Source organism: Bison bison, unplaced genomic scaffold, assembly GCF_000754665.1.
Source record: "Bison bison bison isolate TAMUID 2011002044 unplaced genomic scaffold, Bison_UMD1.0 scf7180017864383, whole genome shotgun sequence".
NCBI lineage: Eukaryota > Metazoa > Chordata > Mammalia > Artiodactyla > Bovidae > Bison > Bison bison.
The window spans coordinates 568,639-586,905 of record NW_011494955.1 but is presented as its reverse complement, the minus strand read 5'-3'; the positions used below and the strand labels follow the sequence as shown (position 1 = coordinate 586,905).

Below are 18,267 nucleotides of genomic sequence, written 5' to 3'. Positions count from 1 at the left end.
AAAGGGCACCCAGGTGGAGAGCAGTAGGGTAAGGGAACCCAGGAGAGCTGCTCTGCCACATGGCGCGCAGTCTCGGGTTTTATGGTGATGGGATTAGTTTCCAGGTGGTCTTTGGACAATCATTCTAATTCAGTCTTTCCCGGTGGTGCACGCATTGCTCAAGACGGATGCTAGCGAGAGGGATTCTGGGAAGTGGACGGACACGTACTGTCTCCTTTCAACCTTTCCTGAACTCTTCCGGTTGGTGGTGGCTTATTAGTTTCGTATTCCTTATCAGGATCTCCGGTCATAAAACAACTCATGCAAATGGTTACTATGGTGCCTGGCCAGGGTGGGCGGTTTCAATCAGTGTGCTTCCCCTAACGTAAGTATGGCTGAGTCCCTTCACTGTTCACCTGAAACTACCACAACATTGTTAATCAGTTATACCCTAAAACAAAATAAAAAGTCTAAAGTTTGAAAAAAAAATAATTTTCTTGTTGTTACCAATGAAGTAAAATGTCACATGAGGCCCTCTCCAACCCCCTCAAAGGAAGATGAGGTAATCTGGCACCTAGACCCCTTCCATTCTTCATAGGTAGGTTATCTAAGCCTGAAAGCATCCTATTTATTAATGACTTTCTTTTCCTAGTTTAAAAAAACGTTTTCCTCTCTGTAGCCCTTCAGAATTCCCCCCTGCTCCCTAGAAGGGTTGATGCTTAATTAGTGAACCAATCAATAAAGACAATTAAACCTTTTAAATTTACCCAGTTGATTTTTTTTTCTTGCCAGTCAGGACCTGAAAGGAATCTTTTCCGTTGTTCCTAGCAATTCACAATGAAACTCACAAAAGTGACTCTAATGCTTGAGGCTACAAACATTTAAGAGCAATAACCAATTTTCTAGCAACCCATGGATTCATTTATGCCTGAATGGCTCTATTGAACGATGTCCCTCATACCTCGGTTGTGGATTGAAGCGGAAGACACAACCTAAAAGTTGCAAGTTGTTCTATTCAGGGATGTTACTCACAATTTTAACTCTAGTAACAATCTCTCACACAGCTCTGAGGAACTGCTCCATAGAGTTAAGGGAGAAGCTGGGATATAGAGAAGGCGTTTTTATTTTTTGTGTTTTTTTTTTTTTTTCCTGGAAAAAACAGGCAGTTGACCATTAAAGGATCACTGATAATCACAAAGAATAGACAACTCAAGTTAATGATTTTAGTGCTTTTCTTCTGAATATGAGAGGATGCAAGAATCTGGGCTTCTTAACATTAGTCCTTAGATATGCATCTTAACTATTAACGCTCATTGTCCCAGGCACAGAATGCTTCCTGCCTGGCTGCATCCTGATTTCCCCTCAGGGAACACCTTTGGGGATCAGCAGCAGTGGCTGTGGCTTTGTTTCTTTAAGAACTAGAATGGGATCAGGAATGTGGGCAACGTTGCCTGCCCACAGTAACAGAATTTGGAAAAGTCTATTAGACTTGTCCTCTGAGAGCAGGATGAGCTTGGGAGGAGTCTAAATTAATGTCTCTTCACATCTTTAAGGAGTAAAGCTCCTCCCTCTGGGGAGGAGAACCATTTCCCCGCATTCTTCCGGGGAGCTGACAGGAAAAGCTCTGCAAGTTAAGGATGGCAAACAGCCTTTCATGGGGTCTCCAGAGCACCCAGAACCACACTACCAGGAAGAGCCTAGGCAGAGCGACACCAGCGTTGAACCAATGAGGGATGAGGATGAAGACTTTCCCCCAGTGAGCATGCGTCAGGGGAGGGATTTCCGGTCTCCTCGCCTAGCGCTCAATTTGCTTAGAACATCCTTTGCTGCAGGGTAGGCTACCGGGAAACCGTTGTGCTCCGTTGGGTATGGTTGTCCTCATGGAATGGTGAGAAGAGAAGGGGACACCCGCCTAGCCAGCCTGGTTGCCCCTTTTTTTGGCGTCTCTCCTGTTGGCTCGCTGGTCGGGGACGGGAGGGTCTGAGAGGAGGCACCAGACCCGGGGTAAGGACCGACACTCCCGTCCCTCGCAAGGCAGAGTCCGATGGCTACGGCGGCGCTGCGGGACCCACCTCAGGTAAACGCTCTTCCTCCCGGCCCTCACCGCCCTCGCCCCGTGCGTGCTAAGTCGCTTCAGTCGTGTCCGACTCTTTGCGACCATATGGACCGTAGCCCTCCATGTCCTCTGTCCATGGATTCTCCAAGCAGGAATACTGGAGGGGGTTGTCATGCCCTACTCCCGGGACCCGACACAGGGATTGAACCCGCGTCTCCTGTGTCTCTTGCATTAGCAGGCGGGTTCTTTTTTGGGGGGGGGAGGGGTGGGTGGGTGGATGTGGATCCCTAATACATAAGTTGTGCATCAGTTCTAGGGAACAAATGGAGAAGGGACACTGTTCTTCAGGAATTTAGGGGGGAGGAAGGAGGCAAGTGTGTACAGACGTATGACATTCAAATAGATAATTTCAGGGTAATTTTGTTAATAACTATATATATAAAGGTTGTTAAGATAGCACTGAAAAAGGACATTGTTTTAAAAGTTCAGGACAGTTTTTTTGAGTCAGGTTTAGAAAAATGAGAAGTATTTTGCCGAGTGAAGTAAGAAAGAAAATACATCCTGAGCGGAGGGACTGCTGCTGCTGCTGCTAAGTCACTTCAGTCGTGTCCGACTCTGTGCGACCCCATAGACGGTGGCCCACCAGGCTCCCCCGTTCCTGGGATTCTCCAGGCAAGAACACTGGAGTGGGTTGCCATTTCCTTCTCCAATGCATGAAAGTGAAAAGTGAAAGTGAAATTGCTCAGGCGTGTCCGACTCTTTGTGACCCCATGGACTGCAGCCTACCAGGCTCCTCCGTCCATGGGATTTTCCAGGCAAGAGTACTGGAGTTGGGTGCCATCGCCTTCTCCAGAGCAGAGGGACTAGAATATGTAAATAGCAATAATAGTAACAACGGTCACAAAAATAACAGTAAACACACAGTGCTTACCAAGAACTGTTTTAAACCCTCAATATATGTTATTTAATCTTAATAGTAATCGTGTGAAGTAGGTGATAACTGTTTTATAGAGAAGGAAACTTTAGCACTCTCTCCCCTTCCCTCTCTCTTTCCTCTCCTTAACCCTTCCTATCCTTCACCGTTTTTCTAGTCTCCCGGTCCTGGACGCAAGAATCTGGTCGAAGGGCCCTCAGCCTGAGCTGAGGATTGGAGACTGATCACCTCCTCTTGGCAGAGAACTCAAATTCTGGTTCTGGTCTGGTCTGATTTGTGGTAGGGCTGAGTTCCAGTCCTCCCTTCTCTGGAGGCCCAGGGAAAAGTTCCAAAACGCCTGGGTATCTGTAGGTGGCAGGAGACGTCTGTAAGGCCACCCCTTTCGCCCCCCTCTCCCGCCTCCTCCCCCTTCTTCTTTCAACCTGGCTTCCTTTCCTCCCTTTGAAATCTTTGATGTTAGTACTTGGATCTGAAGTTCTGTGTCTCTATAGGAGGTTTTCTGAGAGACTGTATTCTTGTATTTAAGAGCTTCCTTGGTGGCGCAGAGGTTAAAGCGTCTACCTGTGATGTGGGAGACCTGGGTTTGATCCCTGGATCGGGAAGATCCCCTGGAGAAGGAAATGGCAACCCACTCCAGTATTCTTGCCTGGAGAATCCCATGGACAGAGGAGCTTGGTGGGCTACAGTCCACGGGTCGCAAAGAGTTGGACACGACTGAGCGACTTCACTTCACTATTAAGCATGTTGTAGAGACTCATAGCTGGTGTACAGTACCCTAGAACTTAACCTCAAGCAGTCTGCCTCTTACTCCATGGTGTTGTTCTAAGGAAGGAAAGCAAGAGGCTATATTTAATACATTTTTTTTTTCAGTTCCAAGCTTCAGACATAGAAAAGGCTTTCTGACTTACAACACATTTTAAAATATTTATCTATTTATTTTAATTGGAGGCTAATTACTTTACAATATTGTAATGGTTTTTGCCATACATTCACATGAATCATGTACATGTGTACATGTGTCCCCCATCCTGAATCCTCCCTCCCACCTCCCTCCCCATCCCACCCCTCAGGTCATCCTAGTGCACCAGCCCTGAGCAGGGTGATTCTTTACCACTGTTGCCACCTTGGGAAGGCCACGCTGCACCAGACACTTAAGTCTGGGGCCCATCCTCACTTGCCTGCAGCTCAGGCCCCAGGATTCAGGATGGTGAAGCGGTCATCAGGTCATTTCTGACCACATGGTGGCTAGTGGGAGAGCGTGACAGACAGAGGGACCCCGAAATGCAGAGGCTTGTAGGTCAGACTAGCCGGAATCCTGGTACAACTTCTCTGTTTTCCTTTAGAAGCCAGATGTGGTGAGGCCAGAGTCAGGCTTGCAGTGTTGCTGCCTGAGAAATTGGCAATTTGTTATACAAGTAATGAGAGGTTTGAATTGCAGGTAGGAGGTAGTCTTACCGAAATCAAAAGACACTCCAACTAGTTGCAGAGAAGAGAACAGACTATAGAAGTAAACAGGGGAGGGGTAGCAGGAGGCATGGAATGATTAATTGCGGTAGCCCAACAGTTAGAAATGGACATGGAACAACAGACTGGTTCCAAATAGGAAAAGGAGTACGTCAAGGCTGTATATTGTCACCCTGCTTATTTCACTTATATGCAGAGTACATCATGAGAAATGCTGGGCTGGAAGAAGCACAAGCTGGAATCAAGATTGCCGGGAGAAATATCAATAACCTCAGATATGCAGATGACACCACCCTTGTGGCAGAAAGTGAAGAGGAACTAAAAAAGCCTCTTGATGGAAGTGAAAGTGGAGAGTGAAAAAGTTGGCTTAAAGCTCAACATTCAGAAAATGAAGATCATGGCATCCGGTCCCATCACTTCAAGGGAAATAGACGGGAAAACAGTGGAAACAGTGTCAGACGTCATTTTTTTGGGCTCCAAAATGACTGCAGATGGTGACTGCAGCCATGAAATTAAAAGACGCTTACTCCTTGGAAGGAAAGTTATGACCAACCTAGATAGCATATTCAAAAGCAGAGACATTACTTTGCCAACAAAGGTTCGTCTAGTCAAGGCTATGGTTTTTCCTGTGGTCATGTATGGATGTGAGAGTTGGACTGTGAAGAAGGCTGAGCGCTGAATAATTGATACTTTTGAACTGTGGTGTTGGAGAAGACTCTTGAGAGTCCCTTGGACTGCAAGGAGATCCAACCAGTCCATTCTGAAGGAAATCAGCCTGGGATTTCTTTGGAAGGAATGATGCTAAAGCTGAAACTCCAGTACTTTGGCCACCTCATGGGAAGAGTTGACTCATTGGAAAAGACCCTGATGCTGGGAGGGATTGGGGGCAGGAGGTGAAGGGGACGACAGAGGATGAGATGGCTGGATGGCATCACTGACTCGATGGACGTGAGTCTGAGTGAACTCTGGGAGTTGGTGATGGACAGGGAGGCCTGGCGTGCTGCGATTCATGGGGTCGAAAAGAGTCAGACACGACTGAGCGACTGAACTAAACTGAATTGAGTATTCATGGACCAGAGGGACTGCCCTCGATGTCTCAGGAATTCTGGATCCATTTTTAGAGACGGGCCAAGCCAAATTTGGGGTCTTGTTGGTGACAGAAAGGAAGTAGTGATGGATGACCTTCAGGGTTTTGACCCTAGTAGATGAAGGGATGGAAGGCCCATCAACTGGATGGGGACCTTAACAGCAGATTAATTTTCCTTGGAAATATTATGTTTGTTTTCGCTCTGTTAAGAGTCTGAGATGTTTCAGAGAAGACTGAGTGTAGGCAACAAGTGGGCAGTTGACTAGGCAGGTCTGGAAAACTGGGAAGGTGTTCAGGAATGGAAATTCTCAAAAGTGATGACCGTTGTGTGGAGCAGCGTGGAGCTGTGGATCACATTTAGGAGGGGATGCAGGTTATAGTAGGCATGATATTAGTTGGTCAGAAAGATGGGTGTGTCCTGAGAAGTGGTTCTTTTGCTCAGGGCCTGGATATGTTTGTGGGATGAGTGGAGGAAAAATGGCTGAGGAGACCCAGGAGTAATTGAGACAAGAAGGCAGTGAGGCTGGGGCTACTGCTTATTTAATACTATATGGCTTCTTCAGGATTTTGTGATGAATTTTGATGGGATCTGGGATGTTTTAGTCTTGCTAGTGGATAAGGTCTGGGGCAGATGTCATTTATGAGTCACTACATCTGGCTTAAAACTCAACATTCAGAAAACTAAGATCATGGCATCCAGTCCCATCACTTCATGCCAAATAGATGGGGAAACAATGGAAACAGTGACAGACTTTATTTTCTTGGACTCCAAAATCACTGCAGATGGTGACTGCAGCCATGAAATTAAAAGATGCTTGCCCCTTGGAAGGAAAGCTATGACCAACCTAGACAGCATATCAAAAAGCAGAGACATTACTTTGCCAACAAAGGTCGATCTAGTCAAGGCTATAGTTTTTCCAGTAGTCATGTATGGATGTGAGAGTTGGGCTATAAAGAAAGCTGAGCAATGAAGAACTGATGCTTTTGAACTGTGGTGTTGGAGAAGACTCTTGAGAGTTCCTTGGACTGCAAGGAGATAAAACCAGTTAATCCTTAAAGAAATCAGTCCTGACTATTCATTGGAGGGACTGATACTGAAAATCCAATGCTTTGGCCACCTGATGCGAAGAACTGACTGACTGGAAAAGACCCTGATGCTGGAAAAGATTGAGGTGGGAGGAGAAGGGGATGACAGAGGATGAGATGGTTGGATGGCATCACCAACTCAAAGGACATGAGTTTGAGTCCACTCTGGGAGTTGGTGATGGACAGTAAAGCCTGGTGTGCTGTAGTCCATGAGGTCGTGAAGAGCTGGACACGACTGAACGACTGAACTGAACTGAAGTGATGTCTTGTGGGGAGATTTTTAGGGCTGGGTTTTTTACAAAGGTTGAGTGGAGAGACAAGTGTGGTGGTTGAAAGGGCAAAGCTGGCAGTAAAGAAGTTGAAGAAAGCTGTGGGGATGTGAAATTCACGTCTGGTTTTAGGGTGGCAAATATGGAAGGAAGGACTGGTGGCAGGTGGTGAGATTGCAGGCCAAGCCCAGAGTTCAGATGGCATCTGTGTGCACCACCACCCCTTCCACCTAGTGACTGCTGAGGGCTGAACACAGTGGTTAATGGGTTGTGAGGAGACAGTGGCCTCTGTTGCACCAGGGCCTGGCATCTTCCCTCAGGTTGGGAGCTCTGGTGGAGAATATCTGGAATAGATTTGTGCAGACATGGATTGTGGGTTCTCAGAGGGATAATGTTCAAGCTTTCATCTGTCCCCTTCATGACAGGGTGGTGTGACCTTTCCAGATATTGCTGTGCGCTTCTCCCAGAGGGAATGGAGACTCCTTGATGAGACTCAGAGACTCCTGTATCTGGATGTGATGCTGGAGAACTACACACTTATATCCTCACTGGGTAAGACTCAACCTCCCCAGTGACCTGAGCTGGGCTCTGTATCCTGCCTCATCCCACCTTTCTGAAGGAGGTGCTCTGGCCTCACGTGGTATAGGCACTGCTGGTTTCCCCAGTTTTCTGTATAGTTGGGGTAGGTAGAAGGCTGGGGTGTTGGCACTGCCCTCTTTTCTCTCCAACCCCAATCTTTGCTGTACTAAACTCTCATAGGGCAAGTGATTTGGTTATACATATATATGTATACATCCATGTGTTTTCAGTTCTTTTCTGTTAAATAGTTTACTGTAAGTTATTGAATATGGTTCCCTGTGCTATACAGTACATCATTGTTTATTGTATACATGGTAGTGTGCATCTGTTAATCCCATACTCCCAGTTTATCCCTCCCTCACTTCTGCTTTGGTAAACATGAGTTTGTTTTATCTGAGTCTGTGTATATTTTGTAAATAAAGTTCATTCGTACTTTTTTTTTTTTAGATTCTACATATAAGTGACATCACATATATTTGTTTTTCTCTGACTTACTTCACTTAGTATGATAACTTCTAGGTTCATCCGTGTTGCTGCAAATAGCATTATTTCATTCTTTTTATGACTAGTATGTAATACCCGGCCCCCCCTCGACCCACTGCTCCCAGACACACCTCACACCTTGAGGCTTTGGGATCTTAGTTCCCTGGCCAGGGATTGAACTTAGGCCCCAGCAGTGAAAGTGCCCAGTCCTAACTACTGGACCTCCAGGGCATTCGCTGTAATTGCTTTTTGACCATTTTGTTATAATATGCTTCAATGAAGTTTTTGATTGAACCTGTGAGCCTCATGTATCTGGATGTGTACTCTTTTCTCTCTAGTTAGAAAGTTTTCAATCATTGTTTCTTTAAAGGTGCTTGCTACCCCTTTCTCTCTGTCTGCTCTTTCCAGGACTCTGAAAATACAAATAGTGTTTTGCTTTTTGTTTCATAATCCGTGTATGCTTTCTTCACTTCATCTTTGTCTCTCTTTTCTCCTCACTGGATAATTAGAACACCTGTTTTCAAGTTCCTAGACTTATTTTGCTTAATAAAATTTGGCTATTGATACTGTCTTCATTGTGCTTTATTTCATTGTATTCTTCAGCAGCAGAACTTCTGTTTGGGTCCATTTGTTTGTTTGCTTTCTTTTTTAAAACACATTTTTATTTGGTTAGTTTTGGCTATGCGGGTCTTTGTTGCAGTGAGCGGGGACTGCTCTTCCTTGTGGTGTGTAGGTTTCTCATTGCAGTGGTTTCTTTTCTTGTGGAGCACAGACTTTAGGAGCATGGGCTCAGTAGTTGTGCAGGGGCTCAGTTGCTACAGGCCATGTATAATCTTCCTGGACCAGGGATCTTTGACAGGTGGACTCTTAAAGACTGGACCACCAGGGAAGCTCTTGTTTGTTTCTTTTAAATGAGTGTCATGATTGTATTACTAAGGTAAACATAATGCCCAACAGATGAAGGTAATTTTATCAACTCAGAGTTTTTGCAAGTACGTGAAATTTCCATTTTTATTGTATGGTTTTCTCAGACTAGTCAGAGCATTTCTTAATTATATTCCAGTGTAGCTGCTTTGGAATGATTTTCAATAGCCATAACATAAGAATGTACCAAGGACTTTCAATCTAAACAGAATTCCAAGTGACTGAATTTTAGTTAAACAAGGTAAGAAATAGGGAGGCTCAACAGGGAGGGGATATTCGTATACATATGGCTAATTTACTTTGTTGTACAGTAGAAATTAACACAACATTGGGAAACAATTACTCCCCCCAAAAAGATTGATAATATCATCAGATTATTGATACTACCCCTTTTCAACAGATATTTATACTCTTCTAATACACCAGTTATATGTTTGAACATTCAAAACACAAAGACAGCACAAAAAGACAATAAAAGTTTAAGCCCATAGTCATAATTTTTTGATAGAAACTTAATTATCTTTCCTGCAAATCAACTGGGTCTCCCATATTTCCATCTAGTTTTCACTTAGTTAAAAATAGATGCCTAAGGGATATACATTGCAAAGAAACAGGAAAACAATAGAATGGGAAAGACTAGAGATCTCTCTTCAAGAAAATTAGAGATACCAAGGGAACATTTCATGCAAAGATGGGCTCAATAAAGGACAGAAATGACGTGGACCTAACAGAAGCAGAAGATATTAAGAAAAGGTGGCAAGAATACACGAAAGAACTATACAAGAAAGATCTTCATGACCCAGGTAACCACGATGGTGTGATCACTCACCTAGAGCCAGACATCCTGGAATGTGAAGTCAAGTGCGCCTTAGGAAGCATCACTATGAACAAAGCTAATGGAGGTGATGGAATTCCAGTTGGGCTATTTCAAATTCTGAAAGATGATGCTGTGAAAGTGCTGCATTCAACATGCTAATAAATCTGGAAAACTCAGCAATGGCCACAGGACTGGAAAAGGTCAATTTTCATTCCAGTCCCAAAGAAAGGCAATGCCAAAGAATGTTCAAACTACTGCACAATTGCACTCATCTCACACCCTAGCAAAGTAATGCTGAAAATTCTCCAAGCAAGGCTTGAACAGTACATGAACTTCCAGATGTTCAAGCTGGATTTAGGAAAGGCAGAGGAAGCATAGATCAAATTGCCAACATCTGTTGGATCATAGAAAAAGCTAGAGAATTCCAGAAAAACATCTACTTTTGCTTCATTGACTATGCCAAAACCTTTAACTGTGTGGATCACAACAAACTGTGGAAAATTCTTCAAGAGATGGGAACCCAGACCGCCTTACCTGCCTCCTGAGAAATCTGTATGCAGGTCAAGAAGCAACAGTTAAAACCAGACATGGAACAACGGACTGGTTCCAAGTTGGAAAAGGAGCACATCAAGGCTGTATTCTGTCACTCCGCTTATTTAACTTCTATGCAGATTACATCATGCAAAATACCAGGATGGATGAAACACAAGCTGGAATCAAGATCGCCGGGAGAAATATCAGTAACTTCAGATATGCAGATGATATACCACCATTATAGCAGAAAGAGAAGTGGAACTGAGGAGCCTCTTTATGAAAGTGAAAGAGGAGAGTGAAAAGATGGCTTAAAACTCAGCATTCAAAAAACAAAGATGATAGCATCAGGTCCCATCACTTCATGGCAAATAGATGGGGAAACTAGAAACAGTGACAGACTTTATTTTTTGCGGCTCCAAAATCACTGCAAATGATGACTGCAGCCATGAAATTAAAAGACGCTTGCGAAGCTATGACCAACCTAGACAGTGTATTAAAAAGCAGAGACCTTACTTTGCTAACAAAGGTGCATCTAGTCAGAGCTATGGTTTTTCCAGGAGTCATGTGTGGATGTGAGAGTTGGACCATAAGGAAAGCTGAGCACTGAAGAATGGATGCTTTTAAACTGTGGTGTTGGAGAAGACTCTTAGAAGAGTCCCTTGGACTGCAAGGGGATCAAACCAGTCAATCCTAAGGGAAATCAGTCCTGAATATTCATTGGAAGGACTGATGCTGAAGCTGAAGCTCCAATACTTTGGCCACCTGGTGCAAAGAACTGACTCACTGGAAAAGACCCCGATTCTGGAAAAGACTGAAGGCAGGAGGAGAAGGGGATGACAGAGGATGGGGTAGTTGGATGGCATCACTGACTCAATGGACACGAATTTGAACAGGCTCCGGGAGTTCATGATGGACAGGGAAGCCTGACATGCTGCAGTCTATGGGGTCACAGAGTCAAACATGACTGAGTGACTGAATTGAACTGAAGGCGTATACTTCATATATATACCATCTTGGTTCTCATAACTTTAGTTTTTCAAGTTTTTAATACCCATAGAAGTCCAAAGGTGTAAGAATACATAAACTGTTCTGGTAATAGGTAAGAGCAGACTGTAAAAGCATAAGTTGTTTGTGCTATTTCAGCATAGTAGAATGTTTTCTTTTGGAGACCAAGTAGAATAATTCTGCTAAAGGATCAGTGCAATAAGGACAGTCAATGTAAAAACAGCCTTTCCCATGTATTAGTTGACACTCTACTGGTATTAAGAGGATATAGTTGTTTTGTGTCTGCATGAAAGTGTTTGATTATAAATATATGTAATGATCTTGTATTGTTCCATTTCTTATTTTGATATGTCTTAGCTCCCTGTTGTATCATATTAAGAATCCCATCAATAATGTGATAGGGATTTCCCACATATTCATTTATCAATTTATCTGTTGATTCTTCACATCTATGGGCCTTTTTGGAGAGTGGGCATACCAGAACCTCCAATATCACTGGTTGAAAGTGTGGGGCGATTCTTCAGTCCTGTTCCTCTCAGCCAACCTTCATGAGTTCAGTGAGTGCCGGTATCGTTAGTCACTTAGTTGTGTCCGACTCTTTACGACCCCATGAACTGTAGCCCACCAAGCTCCTCTGTCCATGGAATTCTCCAGGCAAGAATACTGGAGTGGGTTGCCATTTCCTTCTCCATGGGATCTTCCCAACCCAGGGACTGAACCCAGGTCTCTCGCATTGGAGGCAGAATCTTTACTGACCGAGCCACCAGTGAAGACCTGCTTTTTCATTTTTGTCTCTTTGTTAAACAACTTGTTTTGTTTATATATTGTTTACCTTACTTTGTTGAATTGTTGCTTTGTTGTTGCTTCACTGAACTGTGGTCAAACAATTATTTTGAACTCTTTGACCCTTTGTAGGTCTCCATTTCCTTGAGTGTGGTTTCTGATAAATTATGGTATTTCTGTATTGGTTTCATGTTTCTTTGATTTTTTGTGTGTTTCCTGTAGCCTTGCATTTCTTTACGCTGATTTGATGGTTTAGTCATTTCTTCCAGGCTTCACGTTACAGTTTTTGGTGTGGGAAGATCTCAATTTGTGGTGGGTTCAAGTTTGGGCTGTGGCCATTCTGGCTCTGTGGAAGACCCAATTAGGTTGTTCTCTGTGCAGCTTCTTCACCTGAAGTCAGTGTCAGTAAAGATAATCAAGATTCCTCAATCAGCAAAGCTGAGGGTGTCCAAAGTGGTGGAGAAGGCTGCTAGCAAACTCCTGATCTCTTTTTCTCCCAGAGGACTTTGTCACCAAGGGGATCCTTCTTGGTGCCCTATTGACTGTTGGGTACCTGATTGGTTGTAGTAGCACTGGTGTCTGAGGTGTGTGCATCTGTTGAGGATCCACAGACCTGGGGTGTTGTATACAGGCACTTTTGGAGTGACAGTGGTTCTGGGGTCTGGGTGATTGGATAGCCTCAGCAGCCTTGGCTTTTGTTTGAGATATGTGGCTGTGCAGGGAGCAGCCATGGAATCTGCCTGGCTGCACATGTAGACAGTGGCTGTGGTTCTGTCAAACTGGCATGTCTATAGCGAAGTTGTTTCTAGTGCCTGAGACACAGAAGTACATGGTGTAGTGGTGGAGTCAGGGTCTGAAATGCTGGCACAGGTTTAGGGGGTGTGGCAGCCCTGCTTCTGAATCAGCACAACAGCTCCTGCCAAGGGTGTTAACCAGTAGCTTCATACTCACCAGGGTATCCACTCTGACCATGAGTGTCAGATAATTCAGTGGCAAAAGTTCCAGTGTCCTCTGTAGAGCAGGCAGCTATGTCTTCTGCAGCAGAGGCCACTGGGACTGCAGTGGCCCCTGCCCTGTGGCTGAGAGAAATAGGTCAGTGGCAGCCCAGCCCTCATTTCCTAGTCATTTCCAGATGTCTCTTTTAAGACACTTTCCAGTGATCCTTTCTGTGTGCTTCTTCCTTTTATTATGTTTCACTGTAGTGGTGGTGGTGGTGGTGTTCAACAGTTAGGTTGTGTCCTACTCTTTACAACCTCCTGGACTGCAGCACTGCAGACTCATCTGTCTTTCACTGTCTTCCGGAGTTTGCTCAAATTCATGTCCATTGAGCCAGTGATGCTATCTAACCATCTTATCTTCTGCTGCCCCTTTCTCCTTTTGCCTTCAATTTTCCCCATCATCAGGGTCTTTTCCAGTGAGTTGGCTCTTCGTATCAGGTGGCCAAAGTATTAGAACTTCAGCTTTAGCATCAGTCCTTCCAATGAGTATTCAGGGTTGATTTCCTTTAGGATTGACTAGTTGGATCTTCTTGCAGTCCACAATATTCTCAAGAGTATTCTCCAACACAATTCAAAAGCGTCAGTTCTTTGGCACTCAGCCTTCTTTATGGCTCAACTCTCACTTCCATACATGAATATAAGAGTCCGTTCTTCACTGGACTCTTGTGTCTTCCAAGGCTGATTAATGTCCTTCATGGATAGCTGTTTATTTTTCATTGGTAGTGAAGGGTGGTATCTCCTATTCTACTATTTTATTGATGTCACTCAACTTGTGCTCTTTCCTGGGTCTGCTGTAATGCTGAGTTGCTCTGGAACACTACTAGCCTTTCTGTGTTTCTTTTTTTTTTTTCCTTCAGTGCTCCATGTACCCAGTAATTGCGGTTATGACTTTCTTAGGGAAAGTTATCCTTTGTGCATAATGGGATGGACATGACTCTAGCTATGGCATGGTGAGCTCAGTGGGCCTGGTCCTGCTGAATTATAGCTGGGGAGACTGTGACATCAGGGCATTGTTAAAAATATACCAGGAAACTGTCTTTGTTCAATGAAAACTTTGGTACTATTGCCAGTGACCACACCCCATTTCTACCTTTACTCCTCCGCTGTTGACTTTTTGCTGACCTGTCATTTCTGTTACTTTGTCATTTCTGCTACGACTTCCAGCACAGGGATCAGCTCCACCTCTCTGGACTCAACATCTTACCTCTTTATCTTACCACGCTTTCTCTATTACTCTCTGAACTTTGCCCATCATGCATCATGCTGTGAGGTGTGAATATATCCTTAAATTGACCTTGAAAAGCAAATGATTTGTGATTCTGTTTTCGTGGCTGTGATCACACCCTTCTACTGAGCTTCACATCAGTAGTAGAAAAGGTCCTACAGGAAGCTGTGGGCAGAGAAACAAGCACTAGACCCTGCTTCTTTTCCTTGTGTCACACTCTATTTTTGTATCCTTTTCTTGTTGAGATCTCCACCAGTTTCAGTCCCAGTAATGCACAGCAGCTGCTGCTTAAACTGATTTCCAACTCCCTAGTCTTTAAAAGTATCCCATTTCTTTGAAGGTCATTCTTATATGAAATGGCTATACATTTATGGTGAACTAGCTCCCTCCCTATGAAGTCAATGTGCACTTCACTAGTGTTTCTTTGCATTCAGGTTGCTGCTGTGGAGCAGAAGGTGGGGAGACACCCTGTGAAAAAACTGTTCCTATAGGAGTCTCATGGACTGGATCTCCCACAGCAACTCCATTTTCTCAGAAGACCCATCCCTGTGAGAAGTGTAGTACAGTCTTGAGATATGTTTTCCAGTTGGTGGAGCAGCAGGGAACACAATACAGCCAAAAACTGTTGAGGTGTGGGGCGTGTGCAAAAAAATTTTATATGTCTTTGAGAAGCTGTGTCCATGAGGCTTTATCTTTTAAGAGCCCCAGATTCCATGTGTCAGGGAAGCCTCTTACTTCTGGGAAAATTCTGGCCAGCGTGGGATATCTGCAGGCCACTTATACTGTGGAGAAGCTGAATACAGTCACCCAGTGCAGATCAACTTCACCAAGCAGAAATCATACCTCCGGAAATTGCGAGAAAGCCTTCAGCTCTGAACACACACTTGTTCAGGACTGGAGTGTCTACACTGAAAGGCCATGTTTTGTGTGCAGGGAATGCGGGAAAACATTCAGGTACAAATCAACGTTTATTATCCACCAGAGAGTTCATCCTGGGGAAAGACTTCATTTGTTTATCAAAAGTGGCAAATCTTTTAGACAAAACTCAACTGTCAGTCAGGATCAAAAAATTTATATTCGTTCAGGATCAGAGAAGTGCAGCAAATGTGGGAAATCCTTAAGCCACAAATCAGTCCTCGTTTCTCCCCAGAGATTGCACAATGGAGAGAATAGTTCTGTGTGCAGTGACTGTGCAGAGTCTTTTTATGACAGCTTTGTGTTCATTGGACATAAGAGAGTATTTTCTGGAGAATGTCCTTATAGGTGTAGTGACTGTGTGAAATCTTTTACATGTAGATCTGCCCTCATTTATCATCAGAGATCTCACACAGGAGAAAGACCTTATGACGGCAGTGAATGTGGGAAATCCTTTACCACTAACCGCATCCTCCGATCTCATCAGAGATCTCACACTGGAGAAAGGCCTTATAAATGCAGTGAATGTGGAAAATGCTTCACCTCTAACTTCAAACTCCGTAATCATCAGAGATCTCACACAGGAGAAAAGCCTTATAAATGCTATGAATGTGGGAAATCTTTTACCTCTACCAATTCTTTCCAATATCATCGGAGATCTCACACAGGAGAAAAGCCTTATAAATGTTATGAATGTGGGAAATCTTTTACCTCTACCGGTGCTCTCCAATATCATCAGAGATCTCATACTGGAGAAAGGCCTTACAAATGCAGTGAATGTGGGAAATCTTTTATGTCTAGATCCTCATTCATTTGTCATAATAGATCTCACACAGGAGAAAGACCTTACAAGTGCAGTGAATGTGAGAAATCTTTTACCTCTAGGCCTTCCCTCAGATATCATCAGAGATCTCATGCAGGAGCAAGGCCTTATAAGTGCAATGAATGTGGGAAATCTTTTCTTACTAACTCCCATCTCCATCGTCATCAGAGAGTTCACACTGAAGAAAGGCCTTATGCGTGTGGTGAGTGTGGAAAATCTTTTGCCAGTAGCACTAGTCTCCGTCTTCATGAAGGCACTCACACTGAAAGGCCTATTGAGTGCAGTGAATGTGGGAAATCTTTTTTTAATCCTGTTGTTTTTCATTACCATCAGAGAATTCATTCTAGTGAATGGCCATATAGGTGCGGTGAGTGTGGGAAATCTTTTACCTCTAAATTCAACTTTCGTTATCATCAGGGGATTCATTCTGGAGACAGGTCTTATGTAAGGTGCAATGAATGCAAGAAATCATTTACGACTATCAGTTCTCTCCGTAATCATCAGAGAGTTCATTCTGGAGAAAGACCTTATGAGTGCAGTGAATGTGGAAAATCTTTCATGTATAGGTCGGCCCTCAAGTGTCATCAGAAATCACATGCAAGGGAAAGGCCTTTTGAGTGTAGTGAATGTGGGAAATCCTTTCTCTTTAGGAGTACCTTAATTGAACACCAAAGAGTTCACACAGGGAAAAGTGCTTATGTGTGTACTGAGTGTGGGAAATCTTATAATAGTAAGTGTAGGTTTATTGAACACCAGAGTATTCACAAAGGTGAAAGGCGTTATGAATGCAGGGAATGTGGAAAATCTTTTAACTTTAACTCTGCCTTGTACTATCATAAGAAAACTCACGCTGGAGAAAAGCCTTACAAATGCATTGAATGTGGAAAATCTTTTATTACTAATTACCTCCTCCGTGTTCATCAGAGAGCCCACACTGGAGAAAAGCCTTTTGAGTGCAGTGAATGTGGGAAATCTTATACCCTTAATTACTACCTTCGTTGTCATCTTAAAGTTCATACTGGAGAAAGGCCTTACAAATGCACCAAATGTGGGAAATCTTTTACCACTAGTTACCAGCTCCGTATACATCTGAGAAGTCACACTGGAGAAAAGCCTTATGAGTGCAGTGAATGTGGGAGATCCTTTAGCAGCAAATCTGGCCTCTGTTATCATCAGAGTGCTCACACTGGAGAAAGGCCTTATGAGTGTGGTGATTGTGGGAAAACCTTTGTCCAGAGAAATCATCTCATTATACACCAGAGAGCTCACACTGGAGAAAGGCCTTATAAGTGCAGTGAATGTGGGAAATCTTTCACTCGTGGCAACAGCCTCTATTACCATCAGAAAGTTCACCGTGGAGAAAGGCCTTTTAAATGTAGTGAATGTGGGAAATCTTTTATTAACACCACTAAACTGCACTGTCATAAGAAAGGTCACACTGGAGAAAGGCCTTAGGAATGCACTAAATATAGGAAATCTTTACGAGCAAATCACTTTGAACATTTGAGAGTTTACCCTACAGGAAGTCATAAATGTGCAGTGAATGTGCAATTTCCTTGTTGAGTTTAGGGACACTGGAGGAAATTGAGGGGCCATTGGTCTGAATTGAATCTCATTTCAAGTGTTTCTGAGAGCAGCATGAATCTTTATTCCTTATTCAGATTAAAGATTATAGGGTATTGAGGCACTGTTGAAAAGTATGTGTTCTCCAAGTCTAAAAGAACCTGATGTGTTTCCTGATGTCCACAAATCTTTGAGCTAATCTCATTATTTGTACAATCTCATTATTTGTATGACAACTGGGTCCAAGGGAAACCACAATTGGTACAGAAACTCTGGTTTAATAGGGAGTGGGGGGAAATTGCAGGCAATTTGATGGAATGTGCCTCTCCTTAAAGTGCATCCTGATGTTTATATGACATTGACTGTGCAGTATCAGTTTATCTGCTGATTCTAGTGAATTTTACTTTAAGGACCTTACTGCAGAGGCAGGAAAGGAAAAGGGGATGTGACTCTTGTGATCTAGGCAGCATTCCTGCTGACTCAGGCAGAAACCCTAACCCCATCTTCGCTACCACTGATAGAAGACTGATCTCCAGAGAACATGAGGAGTGTGTTGGTGGGTTCAGCATACAGTTGCAGAACCTTTTTTTCCAAAAAGAGTAGGACATAAAGGTTTTTTTCATTTTGAGCCAATCTTTAAAGCTATATCAAAGTATAATTTACATGCACCAAACTTCAGCCATGAAGTCAGACCATTGTTTCTTGGCGGGAAACCAATGACAAATCTAGACGGTGTCCTGAAA

General features: G+C 43.6%; 1 protein-coding gene across 2 annotated transcripts; it reads left to right on the top strand.

Annotated features, from left to right (window-relative positions):
* The first annotated feature begins 1,774 nt into the window (after positions 1 to 1,774).
* Positions 1,775 to 17,582, top strand: LOC105001401 (zinc finger protein 585A-like). 2 transcript variants are annotated; one of them, XM_010857653.1, is made up of 3 exons: positions 1,775 to 2,056; positions 7,301 to 7,427; positions 14,658 to 17,582. In XM_010857653.1, exons 1-3 carry the CDS (start codon positions 2,024 to 2,026, stop codon positions 17,414 to 17,416), a joined length of 2,919 nt encoding a protein of 972 aa, XP_010855955.1. In that variant the 5' UTR covers positions 1,775 to 2,023; the 3' UTR covers positions 17,417 to 17,582. The 2 variants fall into 2 exon arrangements, with proteins under 2 accessions (XP_010855955.1, XP_010855956.1); XM_010857654.1 differs by lacking the exon at positions 1,775 to 2,056 and adding an exon at positions 5,364 to 5,381.
* Positions 17,583 to 18,267: the final 685 nt, after the last annotated feature.

Coding starts and splice junctions, on each gene's coding strand:
- LOC105001401 (XM_010857653.1), top strand. CDS start 2,024: ATGGCTACGGCGGCGCTGCGGGACCCACCTCAG. Junction 2,057..7,300: donor CGCTGCGGGACCCACCTCAG/GTAAACGCTCTT, acceptor CCTTCATGACAG/GGTGGTGTGACCTTTCCAGA. Junction 7,428..14,657: donor CACACTTATATCCTCACTGG/GTAAGACTCAAC, acceptor CTTTGCATTCAG/GTTGCTGCTGTGGAGCAGAA.